Raw genomic sequence first — 25,508 nt, 5'->3', positions numbered from 1 at the left:
TATTTAAAACGTTTTATTTAAAATGGTTTCCTTTTAACATTTTTTTCTTTTTAAATTCTGATTTTTATTGAAAGGACTTCATGCTAGTTACTTCTTTGAGGTGATTCTCAATGTTAGAAGTTTCTCCAGGAAAATAAAGTCATAGATTGAGCAATTAATTCAAATTATAATACAGGACTTATTAAAAAGTTTCATTCCCCCTTTACTGAAAATTCAGAAAATGAAAATTAGGTAGGGTATCCTTTTTCTGGTTTGGATGTGGAATTCATGTTTCAATTCAAATTAAATGCAAGCTTTTAAATATTTTATGTGACAGATATAAACAATTCTTCTTTGACTTTCAATATAAGAAATTCAAACAAATGTTTGATGAACATTAAAAACAATATGAATTTTATTGTGAATATGAAATATATTGTTCAAAGTTATCCAAAAAAAAAATTATTTCCAAAATAGTTCTTCAACTAAATTGCATAAATTTAAAGAAAAATAGTTTTAATTTTTAAATGATGTAAAAATAATTTTTATGAAATAAAATTTTTATAAATAATTGCTGTAAAAAAATCCCTGGAATTTACTGAAGCCCTTTTTAATTAAAATGTCCACATAAAGAAAATCATTTCCCAGTGCATATTCCCATCTACCAAAGTACGTTTGTATTCAATTTGATAACATTAGGTCAAACAGACTGGTCTCTAAAATGTCAACAGATATGCTTTTTCCATTAGTAGTAGTAAATTTTTGTTGTGATGAAGAAAGTAGATAAAATTAGAATAATATATATATATATTTTTAAATGGTTTTGCTAATGCAGTGAAATTTTTTAATGTTTTGAATGGCCAATATTTCAAAACATGAAAGAGCATTGATTTTTTTTAATGATTTTATCTTTATTATAAAAAATTATAATGTTTATTTTGTGTACATGAATGTGCATTATAAATGTTTATGCATTCTTTCTTAGAGTATGTATTCCTAATGGGCTGAGGAAGAAGTTTCCATATAATAACCTTCAACTCATGGTTGAATCGGGAGCCAAAGGTTCTTCTGTAAGTGCGAAAACTAGGACTATGCTTTTCAGATGCATTTTTTATTATTTTAAAAGACATTGATTAAGTGCTGTATGTCATTGATGAAGCATTTTCTTTACATTTGTCATATGCATTTGATTTTCTTGAAGCAATGATTTGTAAGAATATTATGAAATTCTTTACTTATATAAAAATATTTTTTATAACTTATGAAGTGCAAATGGCTCATGATTTTATATAAATTATGAGCTAAAAGACCTAATTCATTGAGTATTAGCTGAAAAACAGGTAATGAAAAATATAATTCTTTAAGATTGTTACTAAAAAAAAGGCACTGTTTAAATCCTATCAATGTAACCTGAAATCGAGAAGAATAATCTCCTGGAAACTCTCATATACTTTACAAGAAATTATATTATTAACAGCATGTCATTGGTGGTCAGTAGTTAGGAAAAATTATATTAACCTGTGATCACTAGAATGTAGTTACTGCACAATCATTACTTATTATTCATTATTATCACTTATTATTTTGAGCTTTTTCTACCGATCAGTTGAAACCAAAATTTGACACAGAATTAGATTTATAGTCACAATTATATACAAAATTTCAAATATTTAAATCATTGCATTTTGAAGTTGTCATGTTTATATGCTTGTGAAAACAAATTGACTGATTGTCAACCCCTTAATAGATTTGATGCTAAATTAGGTCATACTTTATGTTTTAAGTATTAAATCTATCTACCAAATTTTAACCAACTAGCTTTTTAAGTTTTGTAGTTATCGTATTTGAATGTTTTTAGACAGCGGGGGGAAATTGTTCAAACTTTGAGAGAGTTTTACAAATTTAGTTTTCCTATGCTGAATTTCATCTGTTCATTTCAAAACATTTTTGAGTTATTGTTTTCATAGACAGACATAAATTCAAAAATGTTTCTTTCAGGCTCAGAGAGGTACAATGTTATCTTGTTGTGTTTGTGCCTGTTTGTGAGAAAGATGCATCAGCATCTCATGTTAGTATAAAATATTGCCCCTTGAAATTAGTTTTTGTATAATTTATCATAATTGTGCAAACATTTCTGCACAAGTTATTTTAACTGTAAAATATTTAGAATAATGGAACATAATTTTAGGACAAAAAAATAATGTAATGTTTTTGTTTTTTTAAATTTATTCAAATAATTTCAGTTAGCATGTTAAAAAAGACATTGTTTATTATACAGAATTAGAACTATAAATTTTATAAAATTCAGAATATTAGGATTTTAGTTATTTTTAAATAGTTTTCTTATTCATTTATTTTCTTAATTCTTGTTAACTTTCTTTAATTCAAGGTGAATGCTATGCAAATTTCATGTCTTTTGGGACAAATTGAATTGGAAGGGCGGCGTATGCCTTTAATGTTGAATGGCAGCACTCTACCTTCATTCATGCCTTACACTACTACTCCACAAGCTGGAGGATTTGTTGGAGGACGATTTTTAACTGGAATAAACCCACAGGAATATTTTTTCCATTGCATGGCTGGTCGAGAAGTAAGTTTATTTACCTATATTTTTCTATGGAAAATTTATAAAATTGAATCCATGAAATTTAATGATAAAATTAAACTTGCTATATGATGTACTATAGGCATTTTTTTTCTTTTTCATATATATACTGACCAACCATCACAAGAAAAACCCTGAACATGGTTGCCGTAAATAGACAAGTCGAAGTAAGGAGAGAAGTAGGCAATAAAACATATGACAACATTTTGCTAACTAAACATGCTTCATTAGGCGAGAAATTCATTTCGCTTGTGCTAATGCAGATATATTTATATGACAATTAAATATAATCAATTGTAGATAAAAATTCCTTGTTATTTAAGCTTTTAAAAGAATGTCTTGAATAAGAAAAACTTCAACGATATTTTTTTCTGCTGCTGTTGTATTGATTTCCTGAGGTTGCCGTTAATTAAATAAAAACTATTGGATAATAACAAAATAGCTTAATATTTCATGAAGATTCATGTGTTTTTAAAAGAGGAAAGCTTATGTTTCAAGACTAAATTTTTTTCCCCCGTTTTACACTAGAATTTCTAAGTTTTGAATTCTAGTGTAAAATAAAATTCAAAAAGTTGAAAATGATAATTTCAAATAATATAGGTGAAATATGATAGTTTCAAATAATAAACTTAGGATCAGGAGAAAACAAATTAGTTAATTTGTAACTATTTAGTTCATAATAAATCTGTTACTGTTTAATATAAATAAATAGGCAAAATTAAAGATATATATTTATCAGAACATCATAGCAGACTCCCATATGCATTTTGTAATGAGGAGCAACTTCAATGTTTTTGCATTGATACATAAAAAAGCTCTCACTTCTCTTTTAACAATGCTAAAAAAAAATTTTTTTTTACTGATGTGAGGTATGAATAACTATATTCTACAATACATCAAGGTCTGAATCACTTGAAGTGGTCTTTTTCTGTGTTTTCTGGGAGTCTATAAGATACTTGTTTCACTGTCATTAAGCGAGTGTCTGTATTATCTTTTTAATTGTTGAAGCTGAAATCTCTGTCACTTTGGCAATCTTCTTAATTACATTTGAAATTGGTATTTTTAATGAGTTTGTACTTTTATCCTGTTCAAAAAATTCCGTAACATTCTGAACTATAGTACACGCTTGAGAATGCACACTTTTAAATGTAGTCATTATATAAAACAAATCTTCACTAGAATTAAAACAAATGGTAGGTTCATCTTGATAGCTGAGATCAAAGATTGATAAAGCAAAACAAGAGATAGAATTGATGAGAAAATCGCAAAATATGAGCGTCAGGTATGGATTGAAGTACAAAGCAAAATTAAGACTTCTTTCCGGCGATTCCTCTAATGATAATGATTCTTCTAACCGGTTCTTTTGGTGCCAAATGAAATACAGCCCTTTCCTTCACCCCCAAAATATAATAGAATATTTTGTTTCCAAGCCGATTGACTTCTACTTTTAGTGTTACTAGGGTTTTCCTCATGACAGTAGGTCAGTATATATATTATTGTTATTTGTCTGTTGTAGACTCATTTTCTCTGTACCAAAATTTAATTCTTTGATCTGATAGTGTACTGATTCATGGCACTGCCTTTTTAAATAACTATTTTATTATTAATTGCAAATTTTCCGTGAAAAAATAGAAGACAAAATATTTCAAAATTCATGAAAGAAATATTATTTGAAATCTCATGAATAGGTATATTTTGCTGCTAAGAGATTATTTAATTAACTTTTTGCGAAATCAGTTGTTTGCATGAAATATTCTGTTCTATTGTGCATGAAATATTACTCTCCACACTTTTGCGCATGTGTTAGGATGAGTTTAATTCGAAAAAATAGGGGGGAGAAGAAAGATGAAAGGATAAAATGTTTACATACGTTTAACAATAAAGTAAATACATATATAAAGTCTCTGCTTTATATATGTATTAACTGGATTTCTCTGTGAAAATAATTGATTTCATGTCATGTATTATTAAATCAGAATAAACTTTCCATGATTACAAATTACCAAATTCATTATTTAATTCCTCCCCCCCCCCTTCCTAAAACATCACCACTTTTTATTTTTATATAAAAGCAGCAGGTTTTGAGTTTGAATTAAACTGGCAGTCATAGATTGAAAAATAATATTTTTAAACAAATTTATATAGATGGTTGCATGTTATAGTTATAATTAAATAGATATTTTTTTTTTATGGAAATATATATATATATATATATATATATTCTCAATATTAGGTAAACTTTATTGAATAAATGTTAACTGTTGAAAGTATACTTTCTAAAACATAATTTAGAGGGAAATAAATTCTAAGAATAATAAGAGAAGTATAATAAATTCTAAGAATAGGGTCTAATTTATTTTCTGATAATGCAGATAACCCATTGACTGTAAGATGATTACAGTACTTCAAAAAACTTATAGAAATATGAAAGCGGATAGAAGTTCATTTAGGTTTTCTACAAAGTGACTCTTCTGTACAATTTAACATTTTTTCAACATTTATAAAGATATATAAATACAGATTACAAGCCCTTTTTTGCCTCTTCCTGCAGTGCATTGCAATAAGCACTCTAACATTTGCTATCTGAAGTTTAGAATGTGTATAATCACAAACTGTATGCATGTGCTGTGTGCATAATGGTGTATGTTAGGCCTAAGATTTTATCAATGAGACTAATGTTTGAGATTTATTATTCAATATTTAAAATATGCTTCTACTGATAATATTAATTAATATTTGTATTTCAAATTTTTAGGGTCTTATTGATACTGCTGTCAAGACAAGTAGGAGTGGTTATCTTCAGCGATGTTTAATTAAACATTTGGAAGGAATTACTGTTCAGTTTGATCTTACTGTTAGGGATAGTGATGGAACTGTAATTCAAGTGAGTTATAATTGTTTTCTGTTATAAATTTTGTGAAAACTGCTTTTTTTTTTAACTAGCAAATTTTATGTCTTGTTAATATATTAAATGTTTATGGAATTGTGCATTAAAAATTCAAAATTGTTCTGAGAGATTTCAACAGTTTTCAATTTCAAGGCATAAGGAAATAAGCATTGTCTGCATTAAGATGTTTGAATGAAACTAATTTCTCAAATTTTAACAAAGAAAAATGTAAGCACATTAACCTGAAAAAAGAAGGTAGGCATAACATTGATTTTTTTTTTTTTTAATGTTAAGGAAAGATTGATAAGTGATACTTATGAAATGGTTTATTTAATTATTTTTTTCAAACTTGCACTTTCACTTTCCTAAATGAAGCTGTTAGTAAATATTTATGTATAAATATGTATCACAAAATTATGCACATCACGTTTCATTTTGTAATGTCTGAAATTGTCACATTTTTACACCACTTTAGTTTTTGATTTTTGAAATAGAGTGGTAATCGTCTCTGATTGCAAATAAATAAAAGCTAAATAGACAACCATTTTAATCATTTATATAACATATTTTATTGGAATCTTTGAAGTCTAGAAAAGTTTCCTTGTCTCCACCTTATACAAATAATGATGAATGTGAAAAACTTTTAGCAAAGAAATTTTTTTAATATCCCTTGTTTTTCTGTGTGCCCCGAAGAGTGATCATGATCCACATTTTAAAAAACCTCCAAATAATTGCTTGAATTTAGTATCAAATCCAAATCTGAATATTTATTCTCATACATTATAACATCAAATAATTTAGGTGTAATCATTGAAAAACATTGGTACATTTTCTTTAATATCCAAATGATATATATAAAGTATATAATAAATGCACACAAATATATAAGATACTCTGAAATTCATTGTAGTTGCTTTAGAAGATATTAGAACATAATTAGATGAGCCTCTATATGACAAATGTATGCTTATATTTTATAGTGTGAAGTATTAGAGGGTCCTGTGAATTTTTTTTGGGAACATGATTTTGTAATGAAGATGAAAACTCTTAAAAGTTAGATGTGTCATTCAGTTTAAAAGGTTAAAAATAGTGGGTAGTGAAATTTTTTTGCAGTTATATGGAAATAGATTCAAATTAGAGCAGTTATCACAAATTTAAGACATGCGTATCTGCAGGCTTTCAAAGCATCCCTTCAAAAATGCTGAAAAAGCATGAGATGAACTATCTTATTACCTTTATATCGTTCGTATCTTTGGATGAGGTTTATAATGAGCATTGGATTTAAAATTTAAATAGTTTTTTTTTTTTTTTTTTATTCCCAATGACAACAGGGCTATATTTTGTTTTGTTTTCTTTGAAGAGATCTCCAAAGCTGGTATATTCATTATGATTATCCCCACATGTTGATTTACAGTAACATGAAAATATTAGGCATAGAATAATAATTTTAATATTAAAAAAAAAAGATCCCTAATCTTTTTTTGGTATATTTTTTGAAAATATTTAAACATAAAAGATTGTATATTCTCCTTCCTTCTGAATTTAGAAAAGATCATTAAACATTTTTATGTAACTTTTTTTTAAAAACTGAGTTGGAAAGTATTTGTATATATTAGTTTTTGGATTCTACTATAATAATCTACCAAGGAAAGTTAACTGTATTTAAATATCCATTGTACTACTTAATTTCAGTTTAATATGTTATGTACCATCTTCCTAGTAAATATTCAATAATAATTCCTTACAAATTTTTCTGTTTCAATTTTTATAAATATTTTTGCTTGAATTTTGTTAATTTTTTTTTTAAAAAAAAAAAGTCCTTTAAAACTTATTTAATTTATTCATTTCAGTTTCTATATGGCGAAGATGGTATGGATCCCCTAAGAATGCAATTATTGAAAAAAAATCGTCTGCATTTGCTTGGAATGAACTACAAAGCAGCCATGTCTGAAAAGCAAGTACAAGCTTTGAAGCAAATGGTTGAAGTAGATCTCAATAAAGAAAAGAAGAAGGTTTATTTTTTTTAATATATTATTGATTAACTATTATATTTCACTGGAAAAAAAATGTCAGCATCATAATCTCCTACTTTTAAAAATTTATAAGCAAATAGTTTGCATTATTTTACCACAGAGTCTTAGTTTCTTGTTTTGCAAAGCAAATATTCTAAATGTTTCCTCCAAGCTATTTTCTTTAATGTCAGACTGTCAGCATTAATATCAAATAGTTTAATATGTGAAATGGAATTCTCTTGAAGATATGTATGCAAGCCTTGAGTATGTTAAACAACTTTCTTCTGGTGTAGTATGGAAGTTTGGAGGAAAAGGTGCCAGCTCATATGTTGCTCTTGTCATCTTACCACAATTCAAAAGGATGAAGTCTTCTCAAAATATTAATCATGTTGCTTTAGACAGGGGGACAATTAAACTAGGCATATTAAACTTTATTAAAGTGAAACATTGCCTTGTTTGTTGGAAAGTTTGGCGAGTTGGATGTAGTCTTAGAATTCTTTTTGTCATCTGAATGATTGTTCAAAATTATTTGATCTGACGCCACAGCAGCCATAATTTAGTTTTAAAATACCATTAATCATAATAAGTTTTCCAACTCTCCTGTTCAAAATTTATGCAGAAAAGGTTTTTGTTTTGCTGCTTTTATTCATAAATACTTGATGGATATTCTTTGTTTCTTGTAGGCACTTTTTTGATATTGCTGTGATTTATTGTATTGTTAACTGCAAAATTGATTATTTCTCTGTGAAACTAACAAACAAAAATTTCAAAGCTCTTGTACTTGCCATACTCATAATTTAAAAAAAGTAATACGTTCAATATTCTGTTATCGCTTATATCTTTTTAAGGGCTGAATTTTTGCGCAATTAATAGTTTTAACCATGCAGTTTTCATGGTCTTTTATAAGAAACATCTTAAATATGAAGGATGCAGCAAAGCTTGAAGAATATTTTGGAAGGAGATATTTGTTTGGTTTACTCCTAACCAATAAACTATAAATGGTGCATGGTATTTCTTAAAAAAACAATAAACATTTGAATGAATAATATTTACTAAACAATTTTAATTATTAGAATAATAAAAATTTATTTAAAAAATTTCATAATGTACATTTATTTATTTTTAGATTAAAAGATGGAAAAAGAAGCACCCTGAAAACTCTTCTCATCGTACATCTCTTGTCCATTCGGTTAATTATAAAGCAGGTGACCATAAAGCAAGAACTCAAAGAATATTTTCTGAGTTGAATGAATTGAGTGTTGGGGATAGAAAAACGTAAGCTTAAATTTTTTACATTAGAAATTTATTTATTTATACCATTTAGTTTTTAGACTAATTTGTTGACTAATTGCAATGCAACAGACATATTGATAAAATGTTAAAAATAAGATTGATTATTATAAAATTTGAAAATTTTCCATTTAAATTTTACAAATTTTGAGCTACAAATAATTTTCTTAATATAAAAAAATAGCATTTGAGGGATGAAAACAAATTGACCAAATTCATTCATAACCTGTTTCATAAAATTTAATTTTAATAATTACATGTTCTTTTTCATACTTAATGTGCAAAATATTCTATAATGTAAATTAACTTTAAAAATTCTAAGTTAGAAACAAATTTCAGCATGAAAAAAATATTACAGATCTTTGAATTTATTTTCCTGTTCCCCCTAAAGAATTTTTTTATCAATCCTAACCTTAACATCACTTATTTGAATTAGTTACTTATAATTCTTTTTTCCTAATGTGAAGCAACAGATATCATTTTCATTACTAATTAAGTGAATAATAAAGTTGTAAATATTCTATTAAAAGGATTTCAAAAGAAAAATTATTTTTTTTTTTTCAGGTATGAAAAATCAAAGCAGAGATGTCCAGATGCAATAAATTCTAAATATCGCCCAGATACAACATTCGGATCTGTATCCGAAAACATGGACAATTTAATATCTGATTATGTGTCTAAGAATCCTCACGGTCTACTTTTAGATGATGAAGTAGAAAGCAGACAGCAAAACACTGTTACAAAGGAAAATTTTAAAGATTTATGTTATTTCCATTCTATGAAGTCACTTGCTGAACCAGGAGATACTGTGGGGCTTTTAGCTGCTCAGGTAATGAATGGTTTTATCATTTCCTGTTATCTGTATTTTTAATTCTTGCAATGAAAAAAATTATGGAAAGAAAGTCGTTCCATGTTTATTAGATATAATTGTATCACATGCTGTTACATTTTATCAGGTATGCCTTTGACTCAAAATCATTGTTTGGTTTTCTGTATAAACTTTCAGTACAACTATATACTTGAAGCATTTTGAGTAGATTTTATTTCTATATTTTTGAAGAATGTTCTTTATTTTATTCATTATTTTATTTACCAGATGGAGAAGTATCCTGAAAAGAAATAAAATTTTCAAATTCTATGCTTAAATTACTTTAATCCTTCTATTTTTTTACTGGCTCAATGTTGCTTTTAACTATTTATTATTTCACTATACACCTCACACACATACACAAAGAAAATTTTATTTGAAAATCTTTCAATTAATAATATGAATATTTATATATTTTTATTATCAAAAAAATCTTATAACTACTCGTATATATTTTTAATCAAATAAGCTATACATTTGCATCATCAAAACCCATTATTTCAGTGACTGTTAAATCATGTGGAATAAAATCAAATGTCTTTCTAGTCTATTGGAGAGCCTTCCACTCAGATGACCCTGAATACTTTTCACTTTGCTGGAAAGGGTGAAATGAACGTGACCCTGGGTATTCCCCGCATTCGTGAAATTCTTATGACTGCTAGTCCAAACATTGCCACACCTACAATGGATTTACCGTTTTTGGATCAACCAGAAATTAAAAAAAAGGCCAATGATTTGAAATTGAAACTCTCTCCTGTGGCTCTGAAAGATGTAAGCTCATTCAATGTATTTTAAAAGAAATTTCTTATATATTGTTTAATTAACTTAGTTGTGGTTTAAAAAAGTTCTCAAATAGAATATCATTTTCGGAATTCAGATATGACAAAATGCAACTGGTATATAATATCTCCATATATTTTTTCCCCCTTTTATTCAAAAAAAGAAAAAAAAAATCTTACCATATTTTTTTTTTATTATTTTATATTGTACTCGATGAGTCAACATGAATGCACTGATTTCACTGTGCAAAAAGTAGGAACTGCACTTATTTGAGAGATACATATTTCAAGAGAACTTTATATGTGTATTTAAATTTTGATTGAAATCTTAGTAGTGGTATTCCTCTTTTTTTTAATGTTGTTTATTTATTCAACATAGATTAATTCTATAATTCCATTCTAACCAAATCTTTTGTTGCATATCTGTCTTCTCAGACCAAAGTCCTTTTTTTATTTCAATTTGTGTAAACATCACCTGTGTATGCCTTCATGGCCAAAAGCAGTCATTGATTTGAAAACCCATATACCAGCTGCTACTAGTTTCATCAAAGATATATTGCATTTCAGACTAATTAAAAAAAAATAATAATAAGTAGAATGGTAAATATGTGTGATAAATGCATTAAAAACTTGAATATATTGCCTCAAATACAGTAAGTACATATTGCACAATGGAGCTTCGAAATCAGAAAATTCATTTTGATTTATCCTATACTTTCTCTCACCTACCAGGTAAATTAAATATAATAGTGAGGAATTTTATTTCACTTGAATCGTGAAACATGGCACATAATGTATGATGTCTATGCTCTGGTAAAAAACCAATTTGAATCCTCTTTAGTGAGATGTTTGATTCACTAATTGCATTGAAGGTTTGAAATAGTTATAATTTATTTTAATTTAATCATAAGTTTATAAAATTTGCTATTTTAAATTGTCCTGTGATAAACCAATAACATGGGGAAGTATCATAAAATTACTATTATTTTATTTTTACAGCTTCTTGATTCAGTTAAAGTAAAAGAGTTCCTGTCTGTGTCAGAACAAATGTAAGTAATTATTTAAATCTTTTGTTTGCTGAAATTTATTTGAAAGCAAATGCTATTGTTAATACTAAGTTTCATTGGTATTTAAAAAGTATTTTTTTTTTTCAGGGGCAATACCAGAAATTATATAATTAAAATGGATTTTTTGGAACATTCAGTTTATAAAGGACATGTGAACACTACTCCATCGAAAATATTATATTATATTGAGCATAATTTTGTAAAAAGACTTATAGATGCTTTAAAGAGAAAACTTCGTCAATCTGACAAAGCAAAGTCAGTACTTTTCATTGTATTTTTCTTCTCTTATTTTTCAAATGATTTAAATATTAATTTTCAAAATTATATGTCCTTAATTTAAATAATTTGATTATATTTTGATGAATTTCTGTTGAAAAGTTTTCTGTCTCCATTGTAAAAAGGAATGCAATTTTCATTCATTCTAATTTACAATGAATATATTCTTTATCACTTAAATTATATTCAATACATGAACACCTAATTATTGTATTTTTAAATTAAAGTAAGTCATTTATAGACATTATAGTGAAGCATTTCTTGAAATCTATGAACATCTAAAATATACTGCAGATTTTGAATTGAATGAAAATTGGTGCATTCCTAAAGCAAAAGTTATCATTTAATTAGACCTAATTGAAAGTTTAGAAGTGTTTAATAATATGTATTTGTTGCAAAAAATGCTTTAAAATTTTGTTTTTTCTAATTTTTGGCAAGTGTCATTTCGAATATGATATAATTTATTTAAAAAGAGAGAGGGAGGGAGAGAGAGAAATTCCACATTGTATTGTTATGTATTACATGCAATGAAGTTAAACTATTTTTTTTTTTATTTAAATTAACTTTGACATTTCTAAATAGTTTTATCTTTAAAATGTTTGATGTTACTTGTCATAGATTGCCTAAATATTTAATTTTAATTTGATATAATATATATATTTATGGATATTTGTTTAATAACTATGTGCTACTGATTAATCATTAAAAATAGCATTGTACTAACTTACCTCCATGAGAAAAATCCTGAACAGGGTTGCATAAAGTAGACAGGTCAAAGAAAGAATGGAAATGGATATAAAATAGATTGTAAAATTTGACAATTTAAATGCACTTTATTGGATGAGGAACTCATTTGGCCGGTGTAGATGCAGAAAGTTTTTACAATAGTTGAATAAAATTTTATTTCATTGCATATAAACTTAAAAATTCCTTCTTATTTAAATTTGAAAATCTCAGGCTTAAGAAAAGCTTCAGCAATATTTTTTCTACTTTTTAAATATAGCAGGGCAATGGCTATGGAAGTGGTCTATCCATTAAAATCATCATCAACTGGATATTAACAAAATAGTTTTGCCCTTGTAAACCAAACAACACTGCTTCCCTTTGAATTTTTTTATTATTCTCAAATATTTACAAATCCAAAACACAATATCTTGCCTTTTGATCAAAATCTTTCTTAAGCTTACACATTTCTTTCATCAAAAATTCATTGAAATGTAATTCATATCAATGACTCTCTTTTCAATACATAATTAATTTTTCCTTCAGCTCTAGGAACAATTTCCTGATAGAAGGAACACATTTCTTTTTTATGTAGAGGTTCTGAATAGTTTATCTTCTAACGCAGTTATCAAAATCATGAATATTACAGTTTCAAAAGGTTCTTTTACTGTTTTCCAGGAGTAAATGAGATACTTGTCACACTGTCGATAAGCAATTTCACCTTATATTTTATCTTCATAACAGTGAATGCTGAAATCTCTGTCACATTGTCCACTCTCCTAATAAAATCTGAAATTTATATAATTTCCAAATTTCTGCTTTTTTCCTCTTTAAAAAAAATCAGTATCATTGTGAACTATAGTATGTACTTGAGATTGCAAAGTTTGCATTTTTAAACATAGTCATTTCATAAAATGAAATCCACAATATGATCAGCATAAATGGCACATTCTTTCTGTTAGCTTAGAACAAAGATTGGAGAAACTGGACAAGAGATATAATTTTATCATAGATGTGAGCATCGAGCTCAGCTGAAATGCAGAATGAAATAAGAATTGCAGCTGGTTATATAAGTACCAAATGAAATAAAATTCTTTTCTTCACCCCAAAAATGTAGTGGAATATCTCATACCTGTAAGGATCGCCATTAAATTGTCTTTAGACTTTGATTTTTCTCATTGCAATAGATAATGCCAATAATATAGAATGAAGCAAGATTATGATTAATACACAAGTACTTGTGTGTGAATTTTAATGTTTATAGTAATCATGTAGAATTACTTCTTTTTTTATCCTCCCTCTCTTGTTCCTGATGGTTGGTTTTCATTTCAGAACAATTTCTGTGATGAAAGAGAGTCAAAATGCTATTTTTAAGACTGATAATAATAATAATGGAGATGAAGATTCTCCACCTCCAGTTGCTGAAGAGCCAGTGAAAGCAGATGATGGGGAGTCTTCAGAAGAGAGTGAAGGGGAAGGAGATACAACTTCTGCCAAATCCAAAACGCGTCATGATCAGGAGCAAGAATATGAAGATCCTGAAGAAGAAGAAATTTTACCTGAATCTAGTATGTGGGTTTGGTCTAGTTTTAAAAATAATTTAAGTAAATTATAAACCCTCCTATTTGTATATTATACATTGTTAAAAAATTTCTCATATTTTGTCTGAGTATTTTTCTGTTGATGGAATCCTAGATATCACTTAACTGAAACTTATTGTTAACATTTATTTTTAAGATTTAGTGGTCCATTGATATAATTTGTGAAAAAATTTGTAACTATGATTTTTACCCAATAATTTCTTGAATATAATAAATCCTTAGATTTTTTTTTTTTTTTTTTTTTTACTATGAGTAAAAGTTCAATTGAAAAATTGATTTATAGTTGGTATTAGATCTTGCAAAACTACTCATTTTTCAAGCACAATTTATTATTTTATATGATAACATTTTGTTTAGGTGAAGAGAGTGATGGTGAAGAAGTTAAAATTAAAGAAGAATTAAAAAGTGACAATGAAGAAAGTATTTCAAATGACTTTTTCATGCCCAAAGAAATCGAAGCAAAATCCTCCGTGGATAAAGGTATTAGAATAAATGTGAGTGCCTGATTTATTATTATTATTATTATTAAAAAAAACTAATTTAACTCTCTTAAGTTTAAGAAAATACAGTGAATATAAATAGAAAATTTATTTCTTATATAAAAGTGCAAAAATGTTTCAACCTTAATTGTTATTTTATTTAAGTGCTAAATGATTCACAAACAGTTAAATTCTTGATTACTGTAACAAGATTAATGATTAAAAGAAAAAAGAGCCACAAGCTTCTTCAAACATATTTCCATTTAATCCATCTTCCTGCTTCTCTACTCTTGAAAATTTGAAAGGTTTTTCCTTTTTTCCTAATTTCTTTTCAGATTTAATAATTACTTTTAAGCTACAATTATACTTGATTATTAATATTTTATTATCAACAAATTAATTTAACAACATGCAAATTCTGAGTTAATGGTTTCTTTTCTTGATATCTGTTATATATATTATTTCTTCTCTTATTGCTCAATTCTTTTTTAATGTTGAATAATTTTGTTTTATTTTTGTGGCTTTAGACTTTAATCTTTGCAAGTGCCAGTATTAAACCACTATTATTTTAAATGTAATGACAAATGAAATTTAAAAAAAGTTTTCACTTTGAACTAATTTTAAATATATTTAATGTGCTGATATCAAATTTAGAAACAGCTTTATTCATATCAATTATATTTTTTTGAGATTCTTCCATCTAAATTATAAAATGGGTGTTATTACATTTAGCCTTTGGCAACTATTTGATTTGTTGGGTTTAATTGTTGCTGACATTTTCAAGAAAATCATTCAAAGCTGTACGTTTTCAGACTTCAAGTATATATATGTAAAAAAGCAAATTTGATCACTCTAGGTTAAATTGTCTTGGTCTAAACAGTGCCAACCTCCCATTCACTCATATTTATTATTAACACAAATGCCCCTCATTGAGTAGTAAGTAAGTTTTTATGTGGATATGACCCTTGTTTTTTTTTTTGTTTTTTTCACTCCTTCCTTAAGCTGATTATAAGGAAACTTTTTTTTTCCCCCTCTATAACCTTGTATTATAACCAACTGACAAAATTTAGTAAATGTTCAAATATCATTTAGATGAGATGCTGTCTGGTTTGGATATTCCATATTGTTTCACTGACTTGGGCAACTTTTGATTTTGATCATGTAATGCATATTTTATTATATGTACATTTTATATTGATGTATACAAGTTGTTAGAAAATAATTTTGCTCAGTTTTTTTTTTTTTTTTTTTTTTTTTTTTTAACTCTTAAAGGTGTAATTTCCCATTCTCCAAAGTATGTTTATGCTGAGTTCTATAACTTTGACTTTGATAGTACTTATTCCTTTATTCTTAGTACAAGCTAAAATTTTTCTAAAATAAGCAACTGCATTAATATATAAAAATATAAAAAAAAATGTAATTCAAATTTTAAGAAGAAATTATGGAATATTGTTTTTCTGGAGAGAAATATCTCATTGATATTGAAGAATTACATATGTCTTCATAATTAACCCCTTGTTAAAAAGTTTCTTTATCCAGAATTTGAACTTTAGAAAGGAAAAAACAGTTATGTATTTATTCTATTCAAAAGAGAAAAATAGATAATTGTGTTCTGTACATAAAGGTTCTACTTTTCATTTGTGTTTATTTATATTTTTTTTAAATCTTTTTTCATTTGTGTTTATTATTTGTTTCTAAAGAATTATTGTGATTAATTGGTTTTTGTTCTAAATATTTTAGGTTTCTGTGTAAAGTAAATGCCTTTTTTTTTTTAGTATATCTATTTAATTAACATGTTTCAAAAAAATTATCAAAAAATAGTAGATTAAAATTTTTACAATGTTGGGTGGTTGATTTCTTCAGTTCTACCAAAAGTGATCATTGCAATTTATATATTATTATTTATATATTATTCTAATTATTTTTAAAAGCTATATTTTATTTCAAATATGCTTATCATTTCTTTTCTAAATAGTATGTAAAAAAAATTGACCCTTGGGTATCCACTTATGACTATGATACCAAACGTCAGTACTGGTGTGAAATTTCTCTTCGAGTAAGTTCATAAATTTTAGTGCTCTTGTATATATGTGTGACAGAATTATGAATATTTCCCAATTCTTAGAATAAAGTTTCAGCATTTAGCTAAAAATTGTTATATGAACATTATTTTATTCTTATAACCATTTATAAGACAAAAAAAAATATTGTGAATATCATATAAATTTATAGCCTTTTTTTTTTTTTTTTTTTTTTAAGAGGATATAATGTAAATATATATGAATAAAATAAGATCATTTGTGTAACCGAAGTATTAACCAACAGTACCTTGCATCTGCTTAAAGCGTGGTGTGTTTTTTTTGCTTCACAATTTTTCAGTTTAAAAGATGATGCTAAATCATTCTGTTACTTGTGTCGATATATTTTAATACAAACTTAATTCATTTTTAACATTATTGAGCAGTTGACATTATGTTTACATGTACAATGTTTAATTTTCTAGGTTTAATTAATGTTTTTGAAAAATTAGAATTTTACTTGTGATTAATAGCTATAAATAATTTTGGTAAGATACTTTTTGTAATTAAATACAATTTAATAATTTTAATATTAGATAATTCATTAGCTTTATTATTTTTTTTTTAATTATATTTAATATTCTGTAAATTTATATGTAATTAGTAATATTATTTAATTGTTTGTAGATATCATGAATGCATACTTTGATTTTTATTTATATTCAAGTTTTAATTAAATCTAAATTGTAAAATATATAAGAATTTGCTTTTGTTGCTAACTCTTAAGAATTTTTTTTTATGAATTTTATATTACAAACCAAGGTTTGATTTATTCTTGATTATATTAATTCCTTTTCACACAAATAGTAGTTGTAGTAATATATTTTATTATTATTTTTAATAGATACATGAATCTTCTCTTTTTGAATTGTACACATGTTATAACATAAAATCATCAAAATTTGCTAATCTTTCATGTTCTAATCGCCATATATATAATTTGTTAATCCTGAAATTATTTTTCGGTTCTATTGCTTTCCTAATTACTTTTGGAAACAAATATGAACAATTAACTTCATGGGATGCCGAATGCAAATATTACCTATTAACCGTAAATGTACTTAAGCTTTTCTAAGATTTGAAACCCCATTTTGCAAAGAATGTTTTAAATTTCATCAAATCATAATCAAAATGATATTAAATAACAATTTGTTAAATTTCAAGTTTGTCTTAAATAATTTTTTAATAAATAATACAATTTATTAAAAATTACTATTTCATAACTTTGTATTTTACTTTTCAGCTACCTCTTACTAACAATAAAATAGATATGAAATCTCTTCTTGAAGAAGAAATAAATAAAGCAAAAGTACATTCTGTTCCTTCTATAAATGATGCCATTTTAGTCGAAAATCCAAATGCAAAAGATGGCTGCAATCTTATGTTGAAAACTGATGGAGTTAATTTTCTTGTAAGTATATTGTTTAGAATATGAATGTCATAAATTACGTTAACTATACTTGTTAATTTTCAGAAATTTATATTCTTCATATGTTATGATTTAATTTCAGTATTATTAGATACTTAATAATATTATGTATTTAATAATAATAAACATATATAACTAATAATATAATATATTAAGTAATAGTTAATATGTGTTATATATTGAAGTAAAAGTCAAAGATATAGTAAAGGAACTGATATATACATATACAGTTATATGCTAAAAAAATGCATGAAAATTGCAAGTAATTAAAGTAAAGTTTGAAAGCTTCAACTTCTATTTATATTGAATTGGGAAAATATTGTTTTTGCTTTTGATTGTTCTCACCTAATCAATTTATGAACAATATTAAATAGTTTCAGCCATATTTACTAATATTTTAAGCAGGTGTAGGTTTATTTCGAGATAATTTTTATACTGTTTCTAAGCCTAAGTTTTTATATGTAAAAATTATTCTTGCTGATAAAATTAGTTTTTAAAAAAAGAAATATTAATTTACAATGATGAATATTGCTTTGTTTATGCATTTAAAATTTTCTTTGATTGGATTAAATGAATAATTTGCTTCTTTGTTTCCATATTACTTTCTTTCACATTTGTGCAATATTGGTTAATGCTTATTATAATATTTTATAATGTATTCTTTCTTTGCAGGAAATTTTTAAATATGTTGATATCTTAGACATTAATAAAGTATACAGCAATAATATCCATGAAATTGCCAAAATATATGGTATAGAAGCTGCTGCTCAAGCCATAAGAAGGGTAATTTTTTTGTATTTTATTATAAAGTTTTGGTGTATTTTAATATTAAAGAAAAATTATTTTGACGGCATTTAGTAATTTTCCATTAGTTAATTATTTAAGCATTTTTATTTCGATTTATTTTTATGGAGAAGCTTAGAACTTCTTAAAAATATGCTGAAAAATCTGTATTTGATTCGTTGTGGACACTTAAAATTGAATATCATGAATGATTCAAGGCTTCCAAAAATAAAAATAAAGTGAAATGTTCATAATGCTCAAAAGTTGCTTGTAGGTTATTTGTTATTCTTGTCAAATGATACCAAAACTAAATTAATACAAACATTTTTTTATCTTTTTTTAAATAATAAAATTTTAAAAATTAAAACAATAAAATAATAATTTTTTTTACATTTCTGTATTAAAGAGATTTTCTACTATTAAAGAGAAAGAACTGTAATCGCTAAAAAATTCTAGATTTTGCCCTGTTTATTCAAAACTCCAAATATCACATTTTTAGAATTAACAACAACTGAAAAATGCTCAGAACTGAAATTTCTTAATACCAAATTTGCAGATTTCAATTGACTTTCGAACAAAATCCGTTTCCATAAAGGCTTTTTTTTGTTTGTTTGTTTGTTTGTCTGAGTGTAAGTGAATAGAATAAAGTGCTACATGAGTAAAATTTGGCAGTTTTAACATCTAAAACATAGATCCTTATTGTAATTGCAAACCAAATTCATTAGTGAGTTGATCTCCTGTTGGTTTATGTGTTTGCCTGCATATATATAACAATAACAAAAAAAAATGTAATAACTTAGATAAATGAAATTTGGTTAGTAATCCTGTTTCAAAAATTGTAGCATTGTAATAAATTTTAGATTCATTTGGCTAAGCAAAAATTTACATTCCTTAAAAGCACTATACGATAAAATTATGATTTTCAAGTATAATTATCAATTGCTTGTTTTAATAATCTGAAAATCATAAATAAAAAAAACATTTAGATTTTTGAAAATTTTTCTCTTGAACAAGCATTTATTGAAAAAGGTTAAAGTTCTATCTAAAATATTGAAGTGTGAAAACGGTTCCACTCAGTAAACATTATTAAAGAATTGAGAATGTTAGCAATGTCAGCTCCTTCAAAATATCAATTATTTTGGGTGAAAAAAAGGGGAAACGAAATAGTTGTTAATAATATTAAAAAAAAGTTATACTCTGATTTCTTAATCTCTTTACTGAAAAAGGAAATTGCTGGAATGGAATATAATGTAATGTACATGTTCAGCATGCCAGTAAATTTTCACTTCTAGCAAATTTTAATGAGTTGGTAAAAGTTATTAGTGAACAAAATTGAATGAATTAAAAGTATTTGGGAAACTCAACAAGTAGAAACAATCTTTTATTTTCACAAATGTAATAAAATTGACATGCATTTTACATCTAAGATTTGTTTATTTATGTGTATAACCTTCTCTTTTTTGCAAAGGAATTTAAATGTTAATGAAATTATGTTATAATGTTTTTTCTTATTATTATAAACTGTATTGTAATAAAATAATTGTAAGTATACAATAAAAATGTTTTAATAAGAGTTTTCAAACAAAACTTCACAAAAAGTATTTTAAATAGTTTAATTTTAATGTTAGTGAAAAATATTCAGTAATTCCTGGCAGTATTTAATGTTTATATTTGTATAAAATTGGGCTCTTAATTAACTAATACCTATCTTAATTTATTTCATCTAATGCATAATTCTATAATTAAAAAATATTATTCTAAAGGGGCTTCAAAAGTACTTATGAAGTGCTTAATTTTTAAGATAAAAATTGTCTACACATCTTGATTCAAGTTATTATTTTTCAAAAGGTCTAAAAAATATCTTCAATGCTAAAGATGTACATAATGTTGTATTCATTCAGCATGGAATAATTAAGAGCTGTAAGAAAATCAGTAATTTTATAAATCAGTTTAATTATGGTTGATTCTACTGATAGGAAGATCAACTTGCTTGCTTATTCAACTTGCTTGAAGATCAACTGTATTTCTCTGTAACATCTATGTGTGAAATTTAGATAAGATAATTATTTTTAAGAGAAAAGAATCCATTGTTCTTTGAAGAGTACAACTTAAACCAATTTATATTTACCATTCTTAGGAAATTGTCAATGTATTTGCTGCTTATGGCATTCAAGTAGATCCTCGCCATTTATCATTAATATCTGACTATATGACATGCAGTGGTCAATACCGGCCTTGCAATAGGATTGGTATGGAAGGAAATGCATCGCCTCTTCAACAAATAACTTTTGAAACATCAAAGAATTTCCTGGCAGAGGCAATGGTTATGGGTAAGGCATTATTTTACTTTAATTATTTAAATTGACTTTTTTTAAGTATTAAAAAATATTAGAAAGAAAAAAAAGCAATGTTTTTTTAAATTGAAAGATAATTTTAACTTTGATAACTACTGTTAATACATGTAAAACAGTGGTGGAATCATATGTATTGGACGATATGAAAGAAAAAAATTTCACTTTTGGTTTCTTAAACACCTTGTTTTCTTATGATCCCTCGTATCTTAGATCAGCAGTTAATGAAGATATTTATTTGCTAAATATTTTGTTCCAATTCCAATAATGTTACTTCATTATGTTTCTAAAAATAAAAAAAATAACTTCTCTTGTATTTTTTTTTTTTTTTTAAATATTTGTATGCATCAGAGCTATAATTAGATTTAGATTCCACCATAATAACAGGTGATAATGAGGCTCCATCTTATTCTTTCTTCCAATTTTAACAGTTTTTGTCTTCCCTCTTTGAGGAGATGTAGTCCTAGAACACTATCCTGCTAGTAGTTAGGTTCATTGCATTTAAATATGTATGCCAGAACTCTTAACAAGCATTTTATTCTATGCTAGCATATGCCTATTGTGAATAGTTTAATTTTCCATAATTATTAATATTTCCCTTAATTTTCCATAATTAATAATTATTAAATAATTAAAAATTTACAAACAAAAACTTAATACAAAATGTTTAGCTTATTTCTCCACCCAGAATCATAATTTTCATACATATTACTGAAATTCACTTGATGGTAACTTCATGAGGAAATATTTTATTTGAATGGAATTAGTGCTTCAATTGTAGAATTCCTCTGAAATTATAAAAGTTTGCTGATTATATATATGAAAAATTATTTCTGTTGATTCAAACTTTATCTATTTTTTTAACCTAATTTTTAGGTGTAAGGGATCGTCTGACGTCACCTTCTGCTAATATAATAGTAGGACAATTGCCTCCTGCAGGGACTGGTTGCTTTGATTTATTATGTGTCAGTGGACCTTCATGATTTGTAAATACAAATTATATGTAAATAAAATTTTCTAATTAAAATTGATCGCATTATGATTTTAATTCGTCTGCAGGGTGCTCACAATAATTGGGAATCAGGAGCAAATTCTTAATGATATAATGGCATGTATATTTTATCTGTGTCAATAAGCATATTTCTGTAAAAACATGTCTGAAGTTTTATATAGTTTCCAAGTTCTATCGATTTTAGTAAAATATTCTGGGCATGCCATCATTCAAAAAATAATAATAAATAAACATTTCTCTGCAGCTAAAACTTATTGAGTTTTAATAAAATCACCTTTAATTATCATTATTTTAAACAATTTTAAAGACCATTTCAATAGAGGCCCTCCTGGATAATCTGCCATTCAACCACAAATTCTGAAGTGATTATTGATTGGCACAGGATCGGGCAACTGCATAAAATTTTAGATTGTAATTCTTTCAAAAATGTTTGTTAACTCCAACATTTTAAAAAATAATTCAGAGCATTTTTCCAGCTGTAAGTATATACCTATCTAATGGTTTAGAAATTAGTTATTGGGTCAATAAGCCTAGATATCCTCTAAAACTGAATTTTTCACTTTCTGAAATCCAGAATTTCTGGATTTGTGGAATACTTCAGTGAGTAGAGAGATAGATTTTATTTTTTTTTATTTAATACGTAATGCAAAGTTATATTATTCCATAAACATCCACATGTAATATTATACTAGAGAAAATTATAAAATGCCGGTGAAAATAGATAGTTTTTAAATTATTTTTAGATTTTGAAAAATATCATTTCTCAATAAAGATAATTCAATCTGAAAGAGAGAAAATCTTTCTCAAATAGGTCAAAGGTCAAATATCCTGAAATTGATATGTTATCATCTTCTGTTTTTATCAGATTATTTAGAAATTGTATTGATGTAAAATAAGTCTTCAGAAAAGAAAAAAAAAAAAAAAAAAAAGGTTAAAAAAAAAACCATTACTTGGGAGATTTTTATCAACAAAAGATCTTTTTTTCCATCGCTTAATTAAATACCATTAAACTAAAGTTTTTTTTAATAATTTAGGAAAAGTTGTCTGCTTATTGAGTTTTTATCCAAGCAGAGTTGGTCTTGTGTTAGTTGGATCAGTTGTTCCCGCTTTCGCTGCACACCAGAATACTTTTAACTCAAACTCAAAAATGAATTGCTCATCACTCAAAAATGAAAAATATTAGAATGGTTAAATTTAGCATATGGTTTTTATCATAGTTGTTAACATGCATTGCATTTTGAACCAAATCCATGAAAGGGTTAATTATGTCGGCCTATTCATGTGCATCTGAAAACTGTCATTGTAAAAATGTTAGAGTTTATACAAAAACCAACTTTTTGAAAAACCAGTTTTCAAATTCAATATTTCCAAAAAACCAGTTTTCGATTTTTTTTTTCAAAATAAATAGAATCGGGGGAAAATATTTTATTTAATTTATATAAAATAACAAAGAAAAAAATGATATCAAATTCAAAGTCAAAATATAAACAAAAAATTTAAGGATTACGTATACATATTACACAAAGTAACAAAAACTCAAACAAAAATTGAAATAAGATTTATATTATTTTCATAATATTTATTTTATTTATTTAAATAAATTTATATTTATTTATTTGATGATATATATTTAATTTAATTTCTCCTAAGAAAATAGGATTTTAAAAAACAAAAAAATATCCATTGAATGGTGGCTAAGTCTTGTTCTTATTTCGGACACCATATTGCCTGAAATTGAAAATACTCATTCACTAGTTACTGAGCTTGATTTTATAGTTTTCATGGCATCAAATAACAAATCTTTTTTATTCGTTGCCTCAATAATGAAAACTCATCTTTCAGTGCCTTTGGATTTGAAAGTTTTTCTTCAGGGTCTTCAAGATTATGAATTGATTTGTCCATGGTCTCTTTAAATAAGCATGACTCTGAGTAGTTTCTTCAATTTGCTTTTCGTCAGAATTAGTTTCCACATAAAAATTTGGAAATATTCTAGACAATATCTTCCCAGATAAATTAAAAATTTAGGTTTTTCATGCTAAAGCAAGTACACTATATTTCTTTGCTAAACTAAAAATGTTTTGTGGATTTTTCAAATACAGCAGAAGAGTTGCTAATTCTACTTGTCTTCATCTTGAATTCTTTATTCTAAAGTATATATTTAATCCAAATTTATTTCAGTGTTTAAATTTTTTAGTTCATTTAACAGAAATTCAAATATACCTTCACTTATTAATAAATTGGTATCTAGTCCTAAGCCTTCAGCTGCTAGACGAGTCGGCCCCAAGACGTTATGAAGTTCTAAAAGTTTAGGATATTCAACTTCATTCCACATATAAGAAGAACCAAACAACTACACATTCTTTTATTGCCAGAAATCTTCCAATCATATCATTCATACTATTCCATCTTGTTTTGCAGTCAAGAATTAAATTGAATTCATTTCCTTTTTCTTTTTTTTATATAATTTTGAAGAATGGTGTTTCTTGCTGGAGATTTTCTAAAGAACTTACAACTTTTTCTAATTGTGAAACTGGTTGTTTGTAATTGTCATACAAAATAGGAATAAAATGTTCTCGGTTAGAAACATTATAAAGGGAACCTTCATAATCGCTATATTCGTATTCGTCTTCATTTTCCGATTCCTCAATTGAAACATTTACTTCAGCTTCAGCCATTTCTCTATGCAACTCACAACGTTGAAAAAATGTGTTTGCTGCCCATTGTATAGAATGAATAACAAATCAAATAAGTTTAAAATTAATTTTTACATAATAATATGAATTCTTTAAACCGGTTTTCTTAATTTAAAAACAGGTTTTCAAATGTGACAAATTTACTTTAAAAAAACCGGTTTGAAAAATCATTGTGTAAACCTAAAAAATATAATATCTTAAATAAAGAAAATATACTGTGTGGTCTTATCCTAAAATTCATGAGAAAGTCGTAGGAAGAACAGCTCCCTTAATTTACTTTCAAAGATGCAAAGATACATCATTAAAAAGCTCAAACTCAAGATTTTTACGAATCTACAAGTTTTATATCTTGAGTTTGAAAAACACATTTTTGGAATTATTTCACATTATTTGGAATTATGTCAATGTTATTAGACACGTTTAGTGCAAATCTGAAACAAATTTTGGACAACAGTCGTCAAGGGGTCGACCATTTGTCAGTCCATATATTTTCAAACATGTACTTGCGGTAACTTATAAAAAAACAACTTCAATAACTTGTATTATGCAATCTTGTAACTAAAATCATGAATCTGTGTGAAGTATCGGAGTTATCT

At 26.0% G+C, this 25,508-nt stretch overlaps 1 protein-coding gene across 1 annotated transcript in view; it reads left to right on the top strand.

Annotated features, from left to right (window-relative positions):
- Positions 1-22,234, top strand: part of LOC129980942 (DNA-directed RNA polymerase I subunit RPA1-like) — a 47,096-nt gene extending 24,862 nt beyond the window's left edge. Inside the window, exons 17-32 of the mRNA XM_056091449.1 lie at positions 965-1,049; positions 2,369-2,569; positions 5,340-5,468; positions 7,322-7,483; positions 8,610-8,758; positions 9,338-9,602; positions 10,188-10,412; positions 11,420-11,469; positions 11,575-11,742; positions 13,819-14,054; positions 14,445-14,581; positions 16,542-16,622; positions 17,888-18,055; positions 18,746-18,856; positions 20,994-21,186; positions 22,084-22,234. Coding sequence (XP_055947424.1) covers positions 965-1,049; positions 2,369-2,569; positions 5,340-5,468; positions 7,322-7,483; positions 8,610-8,758; positions 9,338-9,602; positions 10,188-10,412; positions 11,420-11,469; positions 11,575-11,742; positions 13,819-14,054; positions 14,445-14,581; positions 16,542-16,622; positions 17,888-18,055; positions 18,746-18,856; positions 20,994-21,186; positions 22,084-22,190 — 2,467 coding nt within the window. The 3' untranslated portion in view covers positions 22,191-22,234. The remainder of the gene's footprint in view (positions 1-964; positions 1,050-2,368; positions 2,570-5,339; positions 5,469-7,321; positions 7,484-8,609; positions 8,759-9,337; positions 9,603-10,187; positions 10,413-11,419; positions 11,470-11,574; positions 11,743-13,818; positions 14,055-14,444; positions 14,582-16,541; positions 16,623-17,887; positions 18,056-18,745; positions 18,857-20,993; positions 21,187-22,083) is intronic.
- The last annotated feature ends 3,274 nt before the right edge of the window (positions 22,235-25,508 follow it).

The sequence above is a fragment of the Argiope bruennichi genome, chromosome 8 (assembly GCF_947563725.1).
Source record: "Argiope bruennichi chromosome 8, qqArgBrue1.1, whole genome shotgun sequence".
NCBI lineage: Eukaryota > Metazoa > Arthropoda > Arachnida > Araneae > Araneidae > Argiope > Argiope bruennichi.
This window is presented reverse-complemented; position numbering and strand designations above follow the sequence as displayed.